A 23,661-nucleotide genomic window follows, 5' to 3' on the forward strand; every position below is an offset into this window, starting at 1 on the left:
AGGTCACCAGCAGAGCATGGCTTTGCATCAACACCCAGAGGATGTCAGGATCTGTCAGTCCTGTTCAGCCGTCAGAACCTGCAGCCATCAATCTGTCGCAGGCGGTCGGCGCCGACGCGCTACCTAGTCACCTTGGAGAGGGCTGAGAATAAAATCAATTCAAATGAGAGTCAAATCGAATTCCTCTCAGCTCTCGTTGACCTTAAGTTGCCAACAAAAGTGCAACTTCCTTCCTTTCCTTCGGGGAAGCTCAGCCTTTTTAAAGCGAATCAAATTTACATGGAGCTCAATAGATTCACTGCTCCGCAACCGAAAGATGTCGATGCTCAAACGGAAAATACATCCAAAACTTTGGAATAGTTTAAGTTACAAACAGAGATCAGATCCTGTAAGTGCATAATTAATAATGTGGTTACCATGGAAACATCATGTTATTACCACAATAACCTCTGAGCCAAGGTTAGCTAGCTGAGGTTAGCTAGCCGAGGTTAGCTAGCCGAGGTTAGCTAGCCGAGGTTAGCTAGCCGAGGTTAGCTAGCCGAGGTTAGCTAGCCGAGGTTAGCTAGCCGAGGTTAGCTAGCTGAGGTTAGCTAGCCGAGGTTAGCTAGCCGAGGTTAGCTAGCCGAGGTTAGCAAGCCAAGGTTAGCTAGCCGAGGTTAGCTAGCCGAGGTTAGCTAGCTTCACTAATCGACTTACTGTGACTTCAAACTGCAAAAACACAAAATCTCACTAAATATTTTTGATTGGATTATAGTAAAAATATCTTAGTACGTTTGGAAAAAGTTAACTAAATGTTCAGCACAATACAGGAGCTTGTTCTAAGAAAATAATTACTTAATACTGATGAAAATGTACTTTCTCCTCTGGCAGATTGTTTAACTTATAGCGAGACATTTTTTCATGTTATAAGTGAAATAATCATAGAAATAAATACTTTTTTGTCAGAATTAAGAAATAATTTACTTAAAACAAGTTCCTATATCTTGCTGAACAGTTACTACTTGGTTAATTTTGTTTTATTTCAAGTTTACGAAGATATTTACACTAGAAACCAATCAAAAATATTTAGTTTTTGCAGTGCATGTATTCTAATTTGCAAACTTGTAAGGATCAATCGACATTATTGCAAAGTTTTTGCCAATTTCTTTTTACATTTCTGCAACTCCAGCTCACAACTTTTCATTTAAAAGTTGCAATGTGTGCTGAATAATAAACTTCAGTGCATTTTGAGACTCCCTTAAAATTAGATATGCGACATTTAAAAGTTGATATTATTTCTGAAAGTTGTCATTTAACTGCTGGGGGGCAGAAACAGCATCAAATGTCATTAAATCTAGTTATTAAATTCTCTTTGTAATGGCAGAGAAGTCCCTGAATGTTGAGCTCAGAGTCGCCGTCGTCCTCAGGATATCGCCGCCTTTCGCCGTCGCTGCCAGACAATAAATCATCTCTTCTTCTCCTGATTCGAGTCAGGAAGTTAAGAACAAAACAGAATCGCCTCTCTGTCTCATAAGTCTTTTTTCACAGAAATAATGAACTTTCCTTCTTATTTATGGTTCCTTCAGAATCAATAAAGAAGGAATTTGTGATTAATAAGTTTGTGAATGAGTGAAGGCTTCTGGGTCGTTCTGCTTTGCAGACATTTCTCTGCTGACCTACAGTTTGAACATGAACACCATGAAGGAAACGGTGGAATGACAGTCCAACCGGGAGTCCCTCCCCCGAGCTTTTCCAAAAATAAAATAATTTTCTTCTCATCTCCTCTTGTCTCCTGGAAATAAAACATTTCTGTTACATTCAGTAATAAGGCGACTCTTCTGCCTTCAAGTCATCTGAACTGCTGAGCTTTAAAAACTGGGACATAAAGTGATGATGTCACCTAAAATCTATAATATTATGAAACGACTGCACTTATACAGAAGCAGACATTTCACCTTCACTAATATCCTAATAATTAGTAATATTTTACAGGTTTTTTTTGTTTTAAAATGGCACCTTTTGCAATAATTGATTAAACTTTATTATTTTTCTGTCTGCCCCAAAACATGTGAAACATTTTAACCAGACACATTTTCAATAAGAAATATTATGACTTTATATTTGTTTATTTTGCTCAGTTCAAGTTCAAGAAGACGCGACAAGTCAAACAGAAAATATGTAAATACTTTGAATTCACCAAATTCTGAAGAGAAATTCTGGTGGAAAGATTTCAGAACCATTAATGCAACAATTAATCAGCTTAGAAATCCAATTCATAAGGTTAAAAAATGAAATGGTAAATTATTTCCTGCTGTTAGTTTTTATTTTCTGCCTCCTGCTGCTGGACCTTCATGTAACGTTTAAACATGAAGAGTTAAATGTTTCCGGGTCAAAAAGCAGAAGCTCATGTTGAGCTGGAGCTAACGATGCGTCGCAGCCTGACTCCGCTGTCGTCACTTTATTCATGTTTACTGATCGGTGAACAAACTGGGACCGTTTAGGTCGCTGACCCGGTCCGCCATGATCTGGGAACCGGACCCGTTTGCTAATTAAAGGTTGCAGGTCATGAACAGCGGCTCTTTGTGTGACCTGCTGATGGGAAGATTGTGCAGCAATGTTGGAGGGTCACAAAGCTAAACTAAATAAATAAGGACATATAATATCCAGTATTTGACCTTGAGTTTGACCAGGTGTAAGTTTCAGTGAGACTTTGTTTTGGCCTCTTCAAGAGTTCAATAGTTTTACATAATTTTCTTACAGTTTGTTTTTTTGCACATTTCAGCAACAATATATCAAATAAAGCCACCTTCATGAAAATAAAGGCCCAAGTCAGTTTTTTTTTCTTTTTGCCTAAATCATCTTTTTTTTTTTTTTTTTTTTTTTACCATAAACATGACTTAGGTAATTATTTTAGAAAAATACTATAAAATATGAATCCATGTTTTTAATCTTTGAATGTTGTATCTGAAACAAAAGAGTGTTACAGAATGTAAGGAAAACTTTCATCAAGTCGATCATAATAAAGAAAATGTATTTATTTTACTCCTTGAATAAAGAAACAATTAGAAACCTGAGATGATTCATTTCTATGTTGCTCTGTCGCCACCTGGTGGCATCACGGTGAATAACAACCTTTTCTCAACTTGTTTCATGAGAGAATGAGATCTTGCAGAAACAAAATAATTGTTTAGTTGTGCAGTTACATCAATAATGAAACTTTTTCAACTTTGTCAAGAAAAGCTAGACGGCTTTGGTCTCAAATCTATCCACAGGTAAATATTTATTACAGCTGAATTAATGAAATACCTCCTAAGAAAAGACAATAACCAAGGGAAGCTGCCAGTAAATAAATCCAAAATCCTGCATAAGAGTAAATGAACTCATGTTGCATCTCACACACCGTTAATGTGTGTTATCACTCTGCACTCAGGTTCAATAAAACGGTCAGGTGTGTTTACAGGTAAACCAATAGGCTTTGAGAGAATAAATAGATATTTATGTAAATGTCACAAAAAATGTATAAGTTTTGTATCTGCAGCTTTAAAGGGATTCAGAATGGCTGACTTCAAATCATATTTTTTTACCAAAATAATGTATTTTCTGTAGATACCAGAATAAGTTCAGATTATTTCTTGCAGTCACAACATTTATTTGGTAGAATAAACTTTTTAACTCTTGGTTTTCTACCCAGTTTTCTGGGATTTTGTCTGATTCCTCCTGGAACAAACAGGAGAAACGGTAAAGTTTGTAATCTATTACCTCCACATATGGAGAATTATGACACTTTAAACAACGGATGAATTCGATACTAAAGGACAAACCTGACTCTCCTCTCAAAACTCTCCTCCTGATTGATTTCTTTAGATTTTTCCATGATGTCACATGAGAGGCAGTTTGTTTGTTTTTAATATTTCCATATCTTGGCCAAAAGTTTAAGCAAATAGAAATTATTTTGATAATCCTAAATAATCTTATTTACTGTCAAATAGAGAGAAAAAGTAATCTATCTTTATGTACAGCTCTTAGTAGCATCTGATTGAACAGTATATCATGAAACAGAGTGAAGATTCGGACTGAAAGATCCAGACAGGTATTTAGAGGAGTTACAGCTTCAGTCCAAAGGTTTAAATAAACCAGGAGTGTCTCAACTTAAGATGACATGTTTGGTTTCACTATTAGTTGCACATTCTGATTACACAACGCCTTTATTGTACTTTGTTGTTTAACTTTAATTCCTTATCAGATTAAAGTTTAAACCTGAATATTGCAATAGCCATTAAAGATTGGTTGCTTTACACAAACTATTAATATTTTATTTGATTGTAATGGACTAAATTTTAGGGTTCAAGACGAACTCTTGGTGGACTTTGAGGAACATTTTATTTCCGATAATTCATAGAATTTTCCATGAATAAATTTTTCCCTAAAAATAAAAAAACTGACTGAATAAATTGAGGCTTTCATGTGGAATCACGTTAATGTTTAACAGACTTTTCCTTGTATGAGGCAATAAAGGTTAAACTCCGATGGGTGAAAACTGTAAAGCCTTGATAACTCAGCAGCTGCTCTTTGTTCTCATATTTATTTAATTACTTCCCCTTGAAGCTTGAGGACTAAAAGCACAAGAGATTTTGAAATAGTCAGTATAACTGAGAGATCAAATGGAGCAGAAAGTTGAGCTGGGCAGAGAAAGCTTCTCCTGTTCGATCTGTCTGGATCTATTCAGGGATCCGGTGACGATTCCCTGTGGACACAGCTACTGTCTGAACTGCATCAAAAATCTCTGGGACCAAGAGGATCACAGAGGAATCTACAGCTGCCCTCAGTGCAGGAAGACATTCACACCGAGACCTGATCTTGGGAAGAACATCTTGTTGGTAGCTTTAGTGGAGCAGCTGAAGAAGACTGGACCCCAAGCTGCTCCTGCTGATCACCGCTATGCTGGACCTGAAGATGTGGCCTGTGATTTCTGCACTGGAAGAAAACTGAAAGCCATCAAGTCCTGTTTAGTCTGTCTGGCCTCTTATTGTGAGAATCACCTCCAATATCACCTTGATGTCCCTGGACTAAAGAATCACAAGCTGGTGGAGCCGAACAAGAACCTCCAGGAGAACATCTGCTCTAAGCATGATGAGGTGATGAAGATGTTCTGCCGCACTGATCAGAAGTGCATCTGTGCTTTCTGTTTACTGGATGAACATAAAGGCCACGACACAGTGTCAGCTGCAGCAGGAAGAGCTGAGAGGCAGAGAGAGCTGGAGGAGAGACGAGGAAACATCCAGCAGAGAATCCAGGACAGAGAGAAAGATGTGAAGCTGCTTCAGCAGGAGGTGGAGGCCATCAATCACTCTGCTGATAAAACAGTGGAGGACAGTGAGGAGATCTTCACTGAGCTGATCCGTCTCCTCCAGGAAAGAAGCTCTGATGTGAAGCAGCAGATCAGATCCCAGCAGGAAACTGAAGTGAGTCGAGTCAAAGATGTTGAGGAGAGCTGCAGCAGGAGATCACTGAGCTGAAGAGGAAAGACGCTGAGCTGGAGCAGCTCTCACACACAGAGGATCACAACCAGTTTCTCCTCAACTACCCCTCACTGCCAGCACTCAGTGAGTCACACTCATCCAGCATCAACATCCGTCCTCTGAGACACTTTGAGGACGGGCAGCAGCTGTGTCAGAGCTCAGAGACAAACTACAGGACGTCCTGAGAGACTCATGGACAAACATCTCACTGATGGTCACTGAGGTGGATGTTCTACTGTCAGAACCAGAACCAAAGAGCAGAGCTGATTTCTTAAGATATTCATGTAAAATCACTCTGGATCCAAACACGGCACAACAATACCTGATGCTATCAGAAAACAACAGGAAGGCGACTGTGATGGATGAGTCTCAGTCTTATCCAAGTCATCCAGAAAGATTCACTGATTACTGTCAGGTCCTGAGCAGAGAGAGTCTGACTGGACGTTGTTACTGGGAGGTGGAGTGGAGCAATACACATGTTTACATCGCAGTTTCATACAAGAATATCATCAGGGCAGGAAAGGGCTGTGAGTGTAATTTTGCACGTAATGTCAGATCTTGGGCTTTAGATTGTTCTCAAAATGGTTTTACCTTTTGGCACAACAACAAAGACACCTTCATCTCAGGTCCAGTTTCCTCCAGAGTGGGAGTGTACCTGGATCACAAAGCAGGTATCCTGTCCTTCTACAGAGTCTCTGAAACCATGACTCTGATCCACAGAGTCCAGACCAGATTCACTGAGCCGCTTCATGCTGGCTTTAGGTTTTATTACAGTGGACACAGAGCTGAGTTCTGCAGGCTCAGAAAGAATGAACTCTAGATTCAGACTCTTTATTTTCTGACTTTTTTATTCATTCCTGCTGGTTCATCTTTTACCTTTGACCTTTTTTGCTGAAATAGTTTATCATCATTATAAGTAGTTGAATAAGTGAAAGCAGCTCTTTGAGTCGGTCCTGTTTTGATCAGATTCTGTTGAGTTGTTTTCATATGTTGTTGATTTTTATAATCTAAAACTTGAGAATAAATTTCTACGTATCTTTACTGCTTCAATGAGTTTGTTGTCACTTTTATTTCCAATTTGATAAAAACATCAGTAACATATTATTGAAATAAACCAGTTTATTTCTCTGAGTTAATTTGAGGTAAACAGCTTCAGGCTTCTGGTTGAACTGGTTTTAAATGAACGCAGCACAGGGAGAAAATCCTCCTCTCACTATGGGGAACTTTTCAGGCTGAAAATCTGTGCTCTCGCATTATGGCATAAAAATTCCCCCATAGGGTACAAACATTACAAGTTTTGAGAAGAAAGATGTATAATCCTGCTTTCAAAATGAAAGTGTCTGAACGCAGACCTGCTTTCAGACTGAAAATGTTTGCTCTCAAATTATGGCAGAAATATTTCCCCATATCCGCTGAGCTCTGTGTGTTTGGACAAAACCGAAAGTAAAGGACTGGAAAAGAAGAATGGATTTGTTTTGATGATGTGACTGAAAGAAAAACAAATACGTAAACAGAAGATGACTGTGAAAATGTCAGTGGGTGCATTAGATTTACTATGAACATTAAACTGATACAATAAATCTTTAGTATTAACTTTTCATAGGTTCTGCTTTCATAAACTGAATTACCTTAAATTTCCTCCCAGACTCCGAAGCTGCTACCTTCTTTATCGGAGAGTTTTATGATGCATCTTACAGACGTTTTGCAAAGAGAGAATCAATAAGGAAATCTTCCACAAGAACGACATCATATCTCTAAAATATTTATCACAAGGAATTTATCATAAAAATTCGTTGAAGCTGAATAGGAGAGAAAAGTTAAGATCACTAAAAGTTTTATAACCTGTAATTACTTCCTTCATGTTTCATATATTTTTCTGGAGACCGTTTAGAGGCATCGGTTGGAACAGTTTGGGTTTTTTTTTTAACACTTTGGTTTTAGTATTGTGCTGCTATTATGTGATTCTGAGTATTTAGTGTGTTTTCTTGTGTTGTAATAATGTTTAGCTCATATTATTTTGTTCAACCATTTTCTCCTGATAGTTCTGGTGGATCATTTCTTACTTTCTAACCGCTCTTGTAGCAATCCCCGGTTCTTTGACAGATTGTTGAGTTGTTTGTCAGTCCTCCATGGTTACCCTGTTCTTTCAGTTGAATTTTAATTATTTGTTCCAATTTTTACCTTTTGGGAGTTTTGAGTTTCAAACCGTTGAATATTTTTTTCACATTTATCCTGATCTCAAACATCACGTCACACAAGTAATAGCTGTCATGAATTGAAATTAAATGAACACTTTTTCCTAATTAATAGTTTATGGTAGAAGAAAATACAGATAGAAAATCAGTTTTTCCTTTACACTATTTGTTCTTTCAGACCTTTTTTCTTCCTGCTTTCAGGCAGAACCAGTCATTCCACATTCATCGTTTCCTAGAACTGAGAGCTGGGGTAGCAAATGCGCAGGTTCCAGACCTGACAGACAACATTCTTTAATAAAACAAAAGCCTAGAATATATTCTCACAAAGTGAAACTCACAGTCACTTTGACTGGAGAAATGGATCAATGTCTTATGGACCAGGAGACATTCTCGTGTTCGATCTGCCTGGATCTACTGACGGATCCAGTGACAACTTCCTGTGGACACAGCTACTGTTTCACCTGCATTAAGACTCACTGGGATCAAGAGGCTCAGAGAGGAATATATGGCTGCCCTCAGTGCAGAAGGACCTTTAAACCAAGACCTGACCTGTGTAAAAACACCATTCTAGCAGCTTTAGTGGAGCAGCTGAAGAAGACTGGACTCCAAGCTGTTCCTGCTGACCACTGTTATGCTGGACCTGAAGATGTGGCCTGTGATTTCTGCACTGGGAGGAAACTGAAAGCCATCAAGTCCTGTTTAGTCTGTCTGGCCTCTTACTGTGAGAGACACATTCAGCCTCATTATGATTCAGCTACTTTTAAGAAACACAAGCTGGTGGAGCCGAACAAGAACCTGCAGGAGAACATCTGCTCTGTGGATGAACATCAAGGCCACGACACAGTGTCAGCTGCAGCAGAAAGGACTGAGAGGCAGAGAGAGCTGGAGGAGAGAGAGGAAACATCCAGCAGAGAATCCAGGACAGAGAGAAAGATGTGAAGCTGCTTCAACAGGAGGTGGAGGCCATCAATCACTCTGCTGATAAAACAGTGGAGGACAGTGAGGAGATCTTCACCCAGCTGATCCGTCTCCTCCAGAAAAGAAGCTCTGATGTGAAGCAGCAGATCAGATCCCAGCAGGAAACTGAAGTGAGTCGAGTCAAAGATGTTGAGAGAAGCTGCAGCAGGAGATCACTGAGCTGAAGAGGAAAGACGCTGAGCTGGAGCAGCTCTCACACACAGAGGATCACAACCAGTTTCTCCTCAACTACCCCTCACTGCCAGCACTCAGTGAGTCCACACACTCATCCAGCATCAACATCCGTCCTCTGAGACACTTTGAGGACGTGGCAGCAGCTGTGTCAGAGCTCAGAGACAAACTACAGGACGTCCTGAGAGACTCATGGACAAACATCTCACTGATGGTCACTGAGGTGGATGTTCTGCTGTCAGAACCAGAACCAAAGAGCAGAGCTGATTTCTTAAGATATTCACGTGAAATCACACTGGATCCAGATACAGCTAATGATTATCTGTTACTATCAGAGGGAAATAGAAAGGCAACTGTGACGGATGAACATCAGTCTTATCCAAGTCATCCAGACAGATTCACTGATTACTGTCAGGTCCTGAGCAGAGAGAGTCTGACTGGACGTTGTTACTGGGAGGTGGAGAGAGGAGGGAGAGTTTATGTAGCTGTTGCATACAAGAACATCAGCAGGGAAGGAGATGACAGTATGTTTGGAATTAATGATAAATCTTGGGCTTTAGACTTTGACCAAAACAAGTATACATTCTGGCATAACAACATCTCAACCTCCATCTCAGGTCCAAAGTCCTCCAGAGTGGGAGTGTACCTGGATCACACAGCAGGTATTCTGTCCTTCTACAGAGTCTCTGGATCCATGACTCTGATCCACAGAGTCCAGACCAGATTCACTCAGCCGCTACATGCTGGGTTTTGCATTAGCTCTAAAACTGGGGACTCTGCAGAGTTTTCCAAACTTAAATAAACAAAATTCAGTTAAAGTTCAATTAATTTACTTTCACTCTTTTTGCATTTTTTTTGGTAAAACATTCATTTATGTCTATGCCTCCCCACCCCCCAAAAAAAATCTACTTTCAAATTTTCACCACTTTTTTTGTTGTTGATATTTAATGTGTCAATATTATTTGCTGGAATTCCAGATGGTAAAAAGAATAACAGTTTTTTCTGACTTGTTGCTTTGAGTTGATTTAATGTCCTGTTGATTCACTGATAGGTTCTGTTAGAGATGATTGTAAAGTTTGAACCCAAACCTATTTTAATGTTATGTCTCATTATAATGTGTTTTTACCGAACCTGTTCTGGTCTGTCTTAATGATTCTCTAGTCAGATGGTTACACTGCCACCTACTGGAAAATTGTGTTGTTACATCATATGTTCATCATATTCTGAATGAATTGAATAACATTGTTCATAATTAGTTTTTAATAGTTTGCTCTGAATAATAAAAAACATTTTTTATGTACTTTTACTGTTTCCACATTTTCTACTCATCTCTACTTTTTAAAGTTTTGTTTTTTTCAACAAACCATCACTTAGATTTTGAAGTGGGTTTTATTTAATTCATTTCAGTTAGAAAATAAGACTCTCAGCAGTATCATTGCTCAGCACAGAGGAGGAAGTGAACAGGCGGTAAAGTCAGATGTTTATGCTACTTTTACAATGGAAGCAGACAAAATATACTAAACCGAACCAATCCATGTCATAACACGAGTAATATTGTTAAATCTGCTGCTCAATAAGCTCTACATTTTAAAAGTAACCATGAAAGATTGAAGGTTTTTTATTATTTGAACCAAACATGCATAATAAACATCAACAACAGTTAAAGAAAATATTTTCATCTGTTGTCCCTTGACAGGTAAAATATAATAAGAACAATACCCAGATGGAAATCATAAAATATTAAAGCATCAATAGAATAAAGTGGCTCTTGGACGCTGCCCCCTACAGGAATGTTGTTTTACTGCATGAGATGTTTGTGTTTACAGGTCAAAGTTACGTAGTTATGTAGATTGAATATGCTTGAATATAGTGTTTTCATCACTTTAAATCAAATTCTTGGGTGTTTAATTATGTTTACATTTGTATATTTTGTGTTAAATTCATACAGAAGATTCAATTTGTGGATTCAAAAGTCCATTTGTTCGTCTTAAGTTGTTTATTTTGTACAATCTTGAAAGGTTGACAAATTTCTAGAGTTAAAAATATCAACAGAAATATGTACTTCTTATTTTATGATTTTTTCCCCTCATTTGTAAAAAAAATACATATAATACAGAGGAAAAAGAAACAATCACTTATCAACTGACTTGTAATCACTCTAAGAAATATTTCTACAATCTGTTTAATCTCATGATGAGATGCAAAAATTTAAGTTTCTGGTCAAATTTATTTCAAAATAAGAAAAAAGTGTAAGATAAGAGGAAGATTGGATGACTAATAAAAAAAAATATTTTTTCAATTATGGTTTTCAGCCCCGTATTTTTTACAGGAATAAAATGTTTTAGCTGCAGCAAGACCTCAGGTTGTTGTCAGATTAATGTAGAAAATGTATCACAAATTCACTCATCTTCTGAAAAAGTGGTGAGATTACAAGATTATAAATTTACATCAAAACGTTAAATTAATAATGATTAAATAGTTGATAAAGCAGTCAATAATAATAAGTTTCTTTTCTGATGAACTGAAATTGTTTCTAGAAACAAACCTTGCATAAATATTGCCTGTTTTATTTATAGAACAGTAAGTGTATTGTTTAAGAGCTTAAAAAATGCTCAACGAGATCACAGCAAAACAGTGGAAATAAATAATTATTGGGCAAAGTTCGAGATGACTGCAATCTCCAAATTCACCACCAGATGTCAGTAAGTGCCACATTGTTCCTTTCGTGCAGTAGTAGAACTATAATATCACCATCATCAGACATTTGTTATATTCTCTGTTCTTTGGTCCACAAAGTTAATTTTTTATGATTATCTGACATTAAATCACACTAAGATTTTTATTTTTTATATTTTAAAACTAAAAAAAGAAATGCAAAAATAACTCAAAAGTAAGAATTACCTGCCAGAAATATTTGAGATTATTTATTATTAGTTTTTAAGTCATAAATGGACATAATATCATAATGTTTGGAGTAACGAGGAAAATCCAAATGATGATCCTTTGTATTCTTTCTGAGAACATGTTGGCCTTTGAGAGTCTCCTTAATCTACATTTATTGATTTATTTATGAGCAAATTTAAACATCTGATTGTTTAGTCTTTATAAAATGAACATGTTCTGTAATGTTTGTGATTTTCAGCTTGTTTTATGGTTTGGTTCTGTTTGCTGTTTTTCATTAGATTTCTTATCAAACACAGATCATGTTTCATGTTCAGTTTTAAAATGTTTCCTTGACGTCCCGTCCTGTTCCCAGGAGGAAGATGAGTTCTCCCAGTTCATCCTGTTTTCTCTCGCTTTCATGCGATCAAAGTCAAACATGAGAAATGGCCGTTACCACAAATGTTTCACTATCAGGTAATCTGCACACCTGGGCAAAAACTAGTTTCGCTTCTGATGAACTGAAACTGTTTCTAGAAACAAACCTGATATGTTTTTTGCTTTCATGAAGTGAATTATGAAACCACATTTTCTTTAGACAAAATTCACAACTCTGAAGACAAACTTATTTCGTACAGTTTTATTATGTTTATATTCACCTAGTTTACCTTCACAATACTTTCTCTTTTTTCTGACTTCCTACAACTTTACTCTGTAAACATATTTCTTTGTTCCCCTTCTGTTCAGCAGGTCCAAGATGGATGTAGCCAGCCTACAGTAAAACATAGGAAGGGCAGTTGTCATTATTTCTGCACAAATTTAAAAAGAAATGAGTGAAACTTAAACTAGTTTCTATTTTAGGAATGAAACCACTACAACTCATTCATCTATCAATCGTCTCAATGCCTGCAGGGTCTGATGGATATTTCCAGCAGTTGCCCAATGAGAGATTGGGAGATTAATTGCACAGGTTGCCAGTTAATCTAAAAACAACCTACAGAAACCAAGCTCAAACAAGCAGACACACGCAGACACACCCTGAAGGACAATTCCAGGGAACAGTTTTCTTAACAGTCATGTTTTTTGGGCTGTAGGAAGTATATGCCACAAGTCCATGCATGCATAGAGAGAAGACTGAAACTCCTTGAAAGATTCAAACCATGTTGCACCAACGTGACAGAACCATACACTGCACCGGATGTGAAGTTAATGACATGAAAATCAGCACAGAAATTTATATTGAAGTAAAGACCAAGAACTAAAGATAAATAAATGAGAAACCAAATGTGACATTACATTCTGGAGGTTTCAAATTCAAATAACTTTAAATGTCTCCGAGGGGCATTTCAAAATTTTTAAACAGATTGTTCTGAGACACCAAAAACTTGAACTGATTTTCAAATAACAGCAGGTAATTTATTTATTTATTTTTTTAAAGCGGTGGGGCTGTATTTAAAACCAGTAGAAATCCAAATGGAAGTGCAAAAACGTGCCAAATATGAATTTTGCATAACATGTCACTTTTAAAATGTGATAAAATGCATAACTACCAGCAGAGAAATGGGAATTTGTTCATTCTAAATCTGTCATATTGGGGGTTTGTAAAGATATCAGGTAAAAAAAAAATCCTTCTTATAATTTGAGAATTAAATTATTAAATTTGAGAACGTCATTTATTTGTTTCATAAATAAATGAAGACAAAACAATATGAGTTTGAGCAGAGAAAGAGACCAATAAATAAAGCAAGAATAAAACATAAAAATAACAAAATTATTACAATTTGCTGTCAAATTAAAGTTATATAATTCTACTTTATTAAGTCATAAATTAACATGCAGTAAGGCCGCCGTGTTTGAAACAATCTGGGAATATCTAAATGATGATCCCATAGCTTTGAGAGAAATGTTGGTGTCATGTTTCGTGTGTTTCTGTTGTGTTTATTTGAGTTTTCTGTGTCCTGAGTCGTAAGTTGTCGCTTGTTTGTGTTTTTCTGCCTGTTAGACCAGTTGGTACCGGTGTGAGCCCTGGCTTCTGCTCAGCCGTGCTGCCTGGCCGCGGACTACGCTTGCTGACTGTGTTTTCTGGACATTTCTTAAATTAAATTACACTATTCACTTTACCTGGGCCTCCAGTGTCTGCCTCACCACCTCCACCACATCAATCCTTGACAGTTGGCCTGTAAGAGTCTGCTTCTCCACATTCAAACAATTTATATTAAAACAGTGATGAACAAATGTAAACTTCTGATTGTCCAGCCATCTTAACGCAGACAGTCTCAACTTGTTGTGTGATTAGATTATTATTTTTTTTATTATTGGACCTTCATTTAAAGCCAGACCCTGCATCATGTTAAGTTTTTGTATGTTGCCATAGCATCATGTTGCTCTCTCTTCTTTCATCCCCTCAGGCCTCAAGTCTCATGTTTATTTCTCTCTTTCATGCAAAGTCAAACACGAGAAATGGGCGTTACCACGAAGCGTTCGAATATGAGGTGTGATTAACTCACCTGAAAGTTGACATAAGTATTTCCATATTCCCGCCCACTCTGAGAGTATTTAAGAATGACAGACTCTGTTGTCCCTGCAGAACTTGTGAGCACAGACGGATTTTTGTTTCTTAGCCATAAACCTCACAGCTTCTTGTTTTGACATTTGAAATGGCACAGAAAAGAACTCAAGGAGCTTGGATTGATGACGGAGACCTTTACTGTGATTTCTGTTTTGATCTAATGAATTTTCCGGTGAAGATTCCCTGTGGACACAACTTCTGCATTAACTGCATTGAAACTCACTGGGATGAAGAGGAGGAGAGAGGAACCAACAGCTGTCCTCTATGCCGGAAAACCTTTAACCCCAGTGGTGCCTCGGAGAAAACTACAGCACCGCTAGCTTTAGTGGAGCAGCTGAAGAAGATCAGCATCCAAGCTGCTAAAGATGATCCCTGCCATGCTGGCCCTGAACATGTGGCCTGTGATTTGTGCACTGGAAGAAAACTGAAAGCCATCAACTTCTGTTTCACCTGTGAGGTATTTTACTGTAGCGCACATGTTCATTATCATTTTGATGATCCTCCTTTAAAGAAACACAAGATATCCGAGAACATCTGGTCTCATGATGAGACAGTGTCGGCTGCAGCTGAAAGGACTGAGAGGCAGAGAGAGCTGGAGGAGAGAATCCAAGACCAAGAGAAAGATTTCTCCTGTTCGATCTGCCTGGATCGACTGAAGGATCCAGTGACGATTCCCTGTGGGCACAGTTACTGTATGAACTGTATTATGACTCACTGGGATGAAGAGGATATGAGAGGAACACACAGCTGCCCTCAGTGCAGGGAGACATTCTTTCCACGGCCTGCATTAAAGAAGAACATTGTGTTAACATCTTTAATGGAGCAACTGAAGAAGACTGGACTCCAAGCTGCTCCTGCTGATCACTGTTATACTGGATCTGAAGATGTGGCCTGTGATTTCTGCACTGGAAAACAGAGAGCCATCAAGTCCTGTTTATTCTGTCAGGCCTCTTATTGTGAGGAACACCTTCAGCCTCATTACGATGTGGCTCAGTTAAAGAATCACCAGCTGGTGGAGCCATCCAGAAATATCCAGGGGAACATCTGGTCTTGTTATGACACAGTGTCAGCTGCAGCAGGAAGAGCTTAAAGGCAGAGAGAGCTGGAGGAGAGACGAAGAAACATCCAGCAGAGAATCCAGGACAGAGAGAAAGATGTGAAGCTGCTTCAACAGGAGGTGGAGGCCATCAATCACTCTGCTGATAAAACAGTGGAGGACAGTGAGGAGATCTTCACTGAGCTGATCCGTCTCCTCCAGAAAAGAAGCTCTGAGGTGAAGCAGCAGATCAGATCCCAGCAGGAAACTGAAGTGAGTCGAGTCAAAGATGTTGAGGAGAAGCTGCAGCAGGAGATCACTGAGCTGAAGAGGAAAGACGCTGAGCTGGAGCAGCTCTCACACACAGAGGATCACATCCAGTTTCTCCTCAACTACCCCTCACTGCCAGCACTCAGTGAGTCCACACACTCATCCAGCATCAACATCCGTCCTCTGAGACACTTTGAGGACGTGGCAGCAGCTGTGTCAGAGCTCAGAGACAAACTACAGGACGTCCTGAGAGACTCATGGACAAACATCTCACTGATGGTCACTGAGGTGGATGTTCTACTGTCAGAACCAGAACCAGGACCAGAACCAACGACAAGGGCTGGATTCTTGAGATATTCATGTAAAATCACTCTGGATCCAAACACAGTTCACACAGGCCTGGTTCTGTCAAAGGGGAAAAGGAAAGTGACAAAACCCTGTAGATATCAGCCTTATCCTAGTCACCCAGACAGATTTACTGGATGTCAACAAGTTCTGAGTAAAGAGAGTCTGACTGGACGTTGTTACTGGGAGGTGGAGTGGACAGACAGAAATACTACTATAGCAGTCGCTTACAAGACCATCAGAAGAGTAGGGAGTGGGAATCAGTGTAAATTTGGACATAATGACAGATCTTGGGCATTAGAGTGTTCCCAAAATAGCATGGCTTTAAGCTCATTGAAGATAGACAATTATGATTTTTTGCACAACAATAGTAAAACTTCCATATTTGCCCCTGATTCTTCCACAATAGGAGTGTACCTGGATCACACAGCAGGTATTCTGTCCTTCTACAGCGTCTCTGAAACCATGACTCTGATCCACAGAGTCCAGACCAGATTCACTCAGCCGCTACATGCTGGAGTTTTCCTCCACATGTATGATGACACTGCTGAATTCTGTCAACTTAAATAGAATAAACTAAGACCTTAATGTGTATGATTATAGTGTGCAACACAGTTTTATTTTATTAAAGTAATTGATTAGTTTCTTAAATGCATATTCTTAAAAGAAAATTTATTTTAAATTATCATAGCAGCAAAAACTAAATAAAATGACAAAAGATTCTTCAGGTTGAAAAAGTGAAACTAATCCTTTGATGATGTTTGAACACATTTTGTTGAGTCACACATAAGAGAACAGATATTGTCTCATTGTAGCTGATTTCATGTCTTGTTGATTTTTAGGAGCAGAAACTGTCATGTTGCTTCACTGTTTATCCTATTGGTGATGGGACGCTGCCCCCTACAGGACAGCTGTGGTAATTAGTCAGTTGTTGCTGAAGTTGTTGTCATTTTCATAATTATTAGCTTTGCTGAATCATTGTACTGTATAAAGTTGTTTTAACCCTTTTGAATAAAATTCTTATCAGTGTGATAATGTTTGCATTTGTGTTCATTGTAAATTTGAAATTGTCTTCTGTGTAAATATTTAGTATAAGCTTCTAATTTTTGTATTATTTTTTTGCTGTAATAATACTTTCTCAGTTAAAAAAAAACATTAACATAATATCTCAATTTATTTTATTTTGACTAGTTTTGATATTTAACGTTTTGTAATTCCATTGGCAGATTATTTTACTTAAAACAAAACATTTTCCCCCTATTATAAGTGAAATAATCTGCCAGGGGAACTAAAGCTTCTTCATCTATTTTGAGGAATTGTTTCATTAAAACAAGCTCCTATTTATGAAAATGTATTTGTAACTTAGTTTTCTCTCATTTTAAGTTTATCAAGACACTTTCTTTATAAACTAGACCATTTTTTTCTTGGTAAAAGTTTGTGTTTGACATAATTGAGTTCAGAAAGAGTTGAAAAGAGAAGCTGAGAAATGTGAAGATGGATGCCAAAGTTCCAGCAGAATGTCTCTGCTGAGAAAGAGAAGCCAGATGAACATGGAGCTTCACTGAATGCAAGTCAAACAATTTAACCTGCATTAAACTTCTGCTCCGTTTTCTCCCTGATCGTCTGCTGTGCTCCTTCATGATGCTGTTTGTTCTCTAATCTTCTCTAACGAACCTGTGAGGCCAGAAACAGAACAACCAGGTTCACTCTCTTTAGTCAGAAAGTTTCTTCTCAGAGCAATAAACTGCAGGAGTGAATACAAACAGGGTGGTTAGAAATGTACGCCACACTTTTCAGAGTTTTATTGGTAGCAGAAATTGAAAGCTATAATTCATTTTCCTTTCTCTTCATAATTATATTGTACTTTGTTGCCTGAACCCAACAAAAACTAAAATTTGTGTCCATGACATTATATAATGTGTCAAGGGATGTGGAAACGTATGCAGCTCACTGCAATTTTAACAACCTTTATAATTTCACTAGCAAGGACCAAACCACAAAGATATAGATCTAAAGTTTTATTGATGAAGGGAAGAAGGATGTTCAGGTCTTTCTACATGGAGTTTGGATGTTCTCCTTGTACTACTGGGTACTACTGGGTACTACTGGGTACTACTGGGAACTACTGGGTACTACTGGGAACTACTGGGAACTACTGGGAACTACTGGGAACTACTGGGGACTACTGGGTACTACTGGGAACTACTCCCTGAGGAATTTCACTGGACAGACCAAGAAAAGATGAAATAAAAAAATAACATTAAATAAACATTATTTACACAAACCTAACACCAAAACAAAAAATTATACCAATAAATATTTACATTCATGCAAAACATCACAATTCAACAAATTCAATCAAAGAATAAATAAATCTATCTCAACTCCTCAGAGTGTTACCCCTCCTAATCGCCATGGTTCACTCCAGGAGCTTTTAATCAGCACCTGATTTTTTATTTGTAGCAGAAATTGTTTTCATCCTTTGCTGCTGCATCCTGTTGGTGAAACACACCTGGAAAGGTAAGTTCACATTCCAGAAACAATATAATTGTTCAACTCATGAATTTAACCAACAGAGATTTAAGAAAATAAAATGACATTTTTAGCCACAGTTCCCCTGCCTGAATAATGTTAAACCAAATGTCAAAAAACAAGAATAAAAAACAAAAACAAACATTTGCTCTCTAAATGAATTACACATAACACATTTTATAGGTTGTTGCAGAGTGTCCTGATTTAATATGATGGAACAGCTTCGGATGAATTACAGCAGAGCGTGAAAGCCAGGCCTTCTCGTCCAAAATCATTGTCTGACCCCACGAATGCACTTCCACAGATTGAAACACCCTCAGTGTTATTTAAAATATTTTACAACAGAAGTTATTATACAACCTTTCTCCTTGATAATACTGTTGTGCAATCATTTTACTTTAGTCAGTATACTTCTCATGAACTGTAGAGTTAATTCATATCCATCATCTTTTTTCACCAAGTATAAGTTGTTCAGTGTGATCATCTTAAGATGGACTTTGGGTGAAACTTTGGAAGGATTGCTTTAACCTGACCTGATTTAACTGCTCCTCTACAAACAGGCTTCTTGTTTGAATAACTAAGTTGTGTTGTTGAGGTTTGGTGAATCCCAGCTACTTGTTCCTACAGGACTTTTCTGTTAAACTTTAGTAAAACAGGTTATTGCATTGAAACAGTGCAGCTACTTCCTATCCCCCCATCAAATTTGATCTTTGAATCTAGGTGGAGACAATATTTACTGAAGCTGATTGGCTGCAGCCTCTCTGCACTGACATGATAAGTACACGAGAGCTGAAACTAGTTTCAGTTTTCAGGAAATGAAACTCACACAGTCGCTGTGACTGAGAGCAGAAATGGAGCAGAATCAGCCGGACCGAGAAACTTTTTCCTGTTCGATCTGTTTGGATCTACTGAAGGATCCGGTGACGATTCCCTGTGGACACAGTTACTGCATGAACTGTATTAAAAGCTTCTGGGATGAAGGTGAGCAGGGAGGAATCCACAGCTGCCCTCAATGTAGGGAGACATTCACACCGAGGCCTGTTTTAAAGAAGAGCACCATGCTAGCAGCTTTAGTGGAGCAGCTGAAGAAGACTGGACTCCAAGCTGCTCCTGCTGATCACCGCTATGCTGGACCTGAAGATGTGGCCTGTGATTTCTGCACTGGGAGAAAACTGAAAGCCATGAAGTCCTGTTTAGACTGTCTGGCCTCTTACTGTGAGAAACACCTTCAGCCTCATTATGATGTGGCTCCTTTAAAGAAACACAAGCTGGTGGAGCCGAACAAGAACCTCCATGAGAACATCTGCTCTAAGCATGGTAAGGTGATTGATATCTTCTGCCGCAAGGATAAGAAATGTATCTGTTATCTCTGCTCTGTGGATGAACATAAAGGCCACGACACAGTGTCAGCTGCAGCAGAAAGGACTGAGAGGCAGAGAGAGCTGGAGGAGAGACGAGGAAACATCCAGCAGAGAATCCAGGACAGAGAGAAAGATGTGAAAGAGCAAAAGGAGAAAGTTGTGTTCATTAATCGCTCTGCTGATAAATCAGTTGAAGCATGTGAGAAGATCTTTATCGATCTGATCTGTCAGATCCAGAGAAAAGTATCTGATGTTGAGAATTACATCAGGTCAAAACAGGAAACTGAAGTTCGTGAAGCTGAAAAGATACAGAAGGAGTTGGAGCAGAAGATCACTGAGCTGAAGAAGACAAACACTGAACTGAAGCAGCTCATAGACACAGAGGACGACATCCAGTTTCTGAATAATTACATCCCAGAACCAAGACGCTCCTTCCAACTGGTCCCAAATATGCCTCTTATTTTTTCAAACTGCAGAAGAATTTCTGCTTTTCACAAAAATATGGCTCCTCGATGATGTAAAAGCAGCCGCCTCAGAGGCTGAGACTATAGTTAAGGAAATTGTGACCAACAGGTCGATGGAGATTTCCCTGAAGGAGATCAATTCAGAGGCTTCATCATCATCAACTCCCACAGAGGGGCTGGTGGACAGAAATAAACTACTGAAGTTTTCACAAGATCTAACACTGGACTCACAGACAGCAAACAAATATTTGTCTGTCACAAGAAACCGAGCAGTAAAAAAGGATACAGAACAATTTAAAGACGATAATGATTGGTTTAAAGATTGCTTCCAAGTGTTGAGCAAAGGCTCTCTGAGTCAATGTTCTTACTGGGAGGTGCAGGGCTCTGGTAGATTCACAGTGGCTGTAGCATATAAAGATATGTGGAGAGCAGGCAGAATAAATGAATTTGGACAAAATGAAAACTCCTGGGCTCTGGATTGCTGCAAACTCATGTATGTATTCAGACACAACAAAACTATGACTCTGATCTCGGCTCCTCGTTCATCTAGAATAGGAGTGTTCTTGGATCACAGAGCAGGTACTCTGTCCTTTTACAGCGTCCCTGAAACCATGACTCTGATCCACAGAGTCCAGACCAGATTCACTCAGCCGCTGCTGGCTGGGATACGACTGTATGAAACTGGAGACTCTGCTGAGTTCTGTCAACTCAGACGGAACATTTTTATGAGTCTGACTCATACGAGGACCATTGGCCTCACTAGCGTACATCGGTTCAAATAGCTCCCTGAGTTTTAATGTATCAGGAAAGCCTGATACCTGCAGAGAAATGATATCCTATTTTGCAGCAACTCAAAGAAGAAATGCATAGTTTGACACATCACTGTCATGGTTTGTATTTCTTGCATTTTTCATAAATGTTCTTCTATTATCTGGTTTATTCAACTGCTGGTGTTAGAATTACTAAGCATTAAAACCTCCAGATGGGCCTCAGTCTAGTTTTTATCTAAAACAGAGTATTGTGTACGACAGACACTCAACTACATTTGTATGATGTATATATTGTATTTCAACTCTATATTATAATCTCATATCTTCTCTCCACAAAAGCAGACTGTGGTTCTCTGGGTGGCCTCTAGTGTTTGCTTCTTTTATATTAAGCATTTACTAAGTTGGTTTGTCAACGTCTGATTTAAGGCTGTTCAGATCAAAATTACATTGTCCTTAATATTTTATAACTGGTTTGAGTAATTGTTGAGAATTAAATAATAAGTGTTAATAAAATATTTGATTCCTTTTCACTGGATTTTTTCTGCAAGCTTAGAAAACTGAGGCGATGATGATATTTTGATTAACTTGTATTTTTGTTTCTTAAATCATAAGTTGACTGTTTAGCTTTAAACCGATAGAGCAGCTTCTGCCAAATGAATCATTTTGTGACATATAATCTCTGATAACTGTTCTGTTCTTCAGATACCAGTTCTCTGTGTGACACCATGTTGTTGTAATTTGCACAGATGTGAACCAAAATAAAGAGTGAACATGGAAGTTGGGGAGAAAAATATTATGTGTAATTTCTTCATTTGGGGGTTTAATTTATTCTAATATCTTCAACTCCTTCAATAATTTCTTCATCTCAGTTTACAGATTTTCCTGCTTCATGGCGGCCATTTTAAAAACCTCTCCACCATGTTGTTTTCTAGATCTACAAACATTGAACATCCTCGGTTTATGTGAAGTTTTGCTAAAAACAATCAGTGAACCTGGAAAATAAATTTCAGTTTTATGGGAATTCAAACTACTGACAGTTTCTGCAGGAGATTTTATTGAGTTTAATAAAATAATAAATGATTTTCCTCTTTAAAAAAGTGAAAGCAGTTCTCTGATCCTGTTAAAACTAATTTTTTGAGTGCTGACAGGCATGAGAGAACAGATATTATTTTATTGTGGATTTTATGATTTAATAGCTGTCCTGTTTCTCCACTGCTCATTGCTGTGGTTGTAAAGTTTGAACCAAGTTTTGATTGAAGCTTTTTGTTCCTCATGTTTCATAATTTATTTGTTTTCTTCTTTAATCTCAGTTAGTTAAATTTTAACATCTGCACCAGTTTCTTATATTTAAATTTATGGGATGCAGACAAAGGTCAAGGCATGTCCTATGAGTTGCTGGATCTAATTCAGATCATTTCAGGTGATAAAAGCCTCTCGCTTTGGTCAAACATTCATTAAAAAGTTATAAAACTGTGCAAAGCTCAGCAAATAAGCTGTGTGTTATATTGTTAGAAGTGTTAAAAACTGTTCAAAGTTCAAATAAATGAGGTTTATTTCTCAGAGTTCTGGGAACATTTTAGAAACTGTCCAGTTCAGGAGTTTAATGAGGAGGAACTTGATCAGGTTACAGAGTCCAGACTTCAACTTGGTAGAACAGTTTTGGGATGAAATACAGCAGAAACTGTGCGTCATGCCTTCTTGTCCAACATCAGTGTCTGACCTCACAGATGCACTTCTGAAATAATGATCAACACATTTTTAAAAAAAAAAACTTTCCAGAAGAGTTGAAGTTGTTTTACCTGCAGTCACATGTTCACCGGATGTCATGTGCATGCAAAAGTTTTTATATTCTGAACTTTTCCATATTTTCTCACATTACAACCACAACCAATAAAATATTTCATTAGAATTTAAATCAACAGACAAACACAAAGTGGTGCACGATTGTGAAGCAGAAGAAAAATTATTCAGACATTTTTCTAATCTGACTGAGCTCAACCATTTTTTCCAGATATTGCCACAGATTTTATATTGAGTTTAGGTCTGGGCTTTGACTAGACCATTCTAACAGATGAATATGTTATTCTGCTGGAAGCTGGAGCTCCACCCCATTCTCAAGTCTTGTTTTCTGCCAACATTTTCATGAACTTTGCTCTGTCCATCTTCACATCAGCTCTGAAGAAGAGAAGCGTGATGCTGCACCGGCGATGGTGAGTTCAGAGTGATGTACAAAGTTGGTTCTCTGCCTGTGTTGGCTTTTATTCATATTATTTATTTGGTATTTTCTGTCAATTTATAATTGATTTAAGTTTTTTGTTTATCATTTATCTACTTGTGATGTTATGAATGTTGTGAAACGTCCCAGCCAGCACGCATGAGTGGGCCCCACTTGTGTTTGATGTGGGCTACATGGGTAATGAGTGGGCATGGGTTTTATCTGGGCGAACTGCATGGGACACATATGGTTAACCTAAAATGAGACCCATATGGGCTGGCCCATATGGGCTAAATGCATGGGCCCTATTCAGCAACTAGGTGGGCTATCTGGGAATGGGATAGTACTGGGCAACACTATATGGGGCCCATGTGGTT

General features: G+C 38.1%; 1 protein-coding gene and 2 pseudogenes across 1 annotated transcript; all 3 read left to right on the plus strand.

Annotated features, from left to right (window-relative positions):
- The first annotated feature begins 4,552 nt into the window (after positions 1-4,552).
- On the plus strand, positions 4,553-10,113 carry LOC129353109 (E3 ubiquitin/ISG15 ligase TRIM25-like; annotated as a pseudogene).
- A 4,212-nt stretch (positions 10,114-14,325) lies between these two features.
- On the plus strand, positions 14,326-16,954 carry LOC129353102 (E3 ubiquitin/ISG15 ligase TRIM25-like; annotated as a pseudogene).
- Positions 16,955-19,297: 2,343 nt separating this feature from the next.
- LOC129353101 (E3 ubiquitin-protein ligase TRIM47-like) lies at positions 19,298-21,846 on the plus strand. Its single transcript, XM_055022298.1, has 2 exons — positions 19,298-20,272; positions 20,310-21,846. Exons 1-2 carry the CDS (start codon positions 19,326-19,328, stop codon positions 21,079-21,081), a joined length of 1,719 nt encoding a protein of 572 aa, XP_054878273.1. The 5' UTR covers positions 19,298-19,325; the 3' UTR covers positions 21,082-21,846.
- Positions 21,847-23,661: the final 1,815 nt, after the last annotated feature.

Source organism: Poeciliopsis prolifica, unplaced genomic scaffold (assembly GCF_027474105.1).
Source record: "Poeciliopsis prolifica strain line A6 unplaced genomic scaffold, Auburn_PproV2 SCAFFOLD084, whole genome shotgun sequence".
NCBI lineage: Eukaryota > Metazoa > Chordata > Actinopteri > Cyprinodontiformes > Poeciliidae > Poeciliopsis > Poeciliopsis prolifica.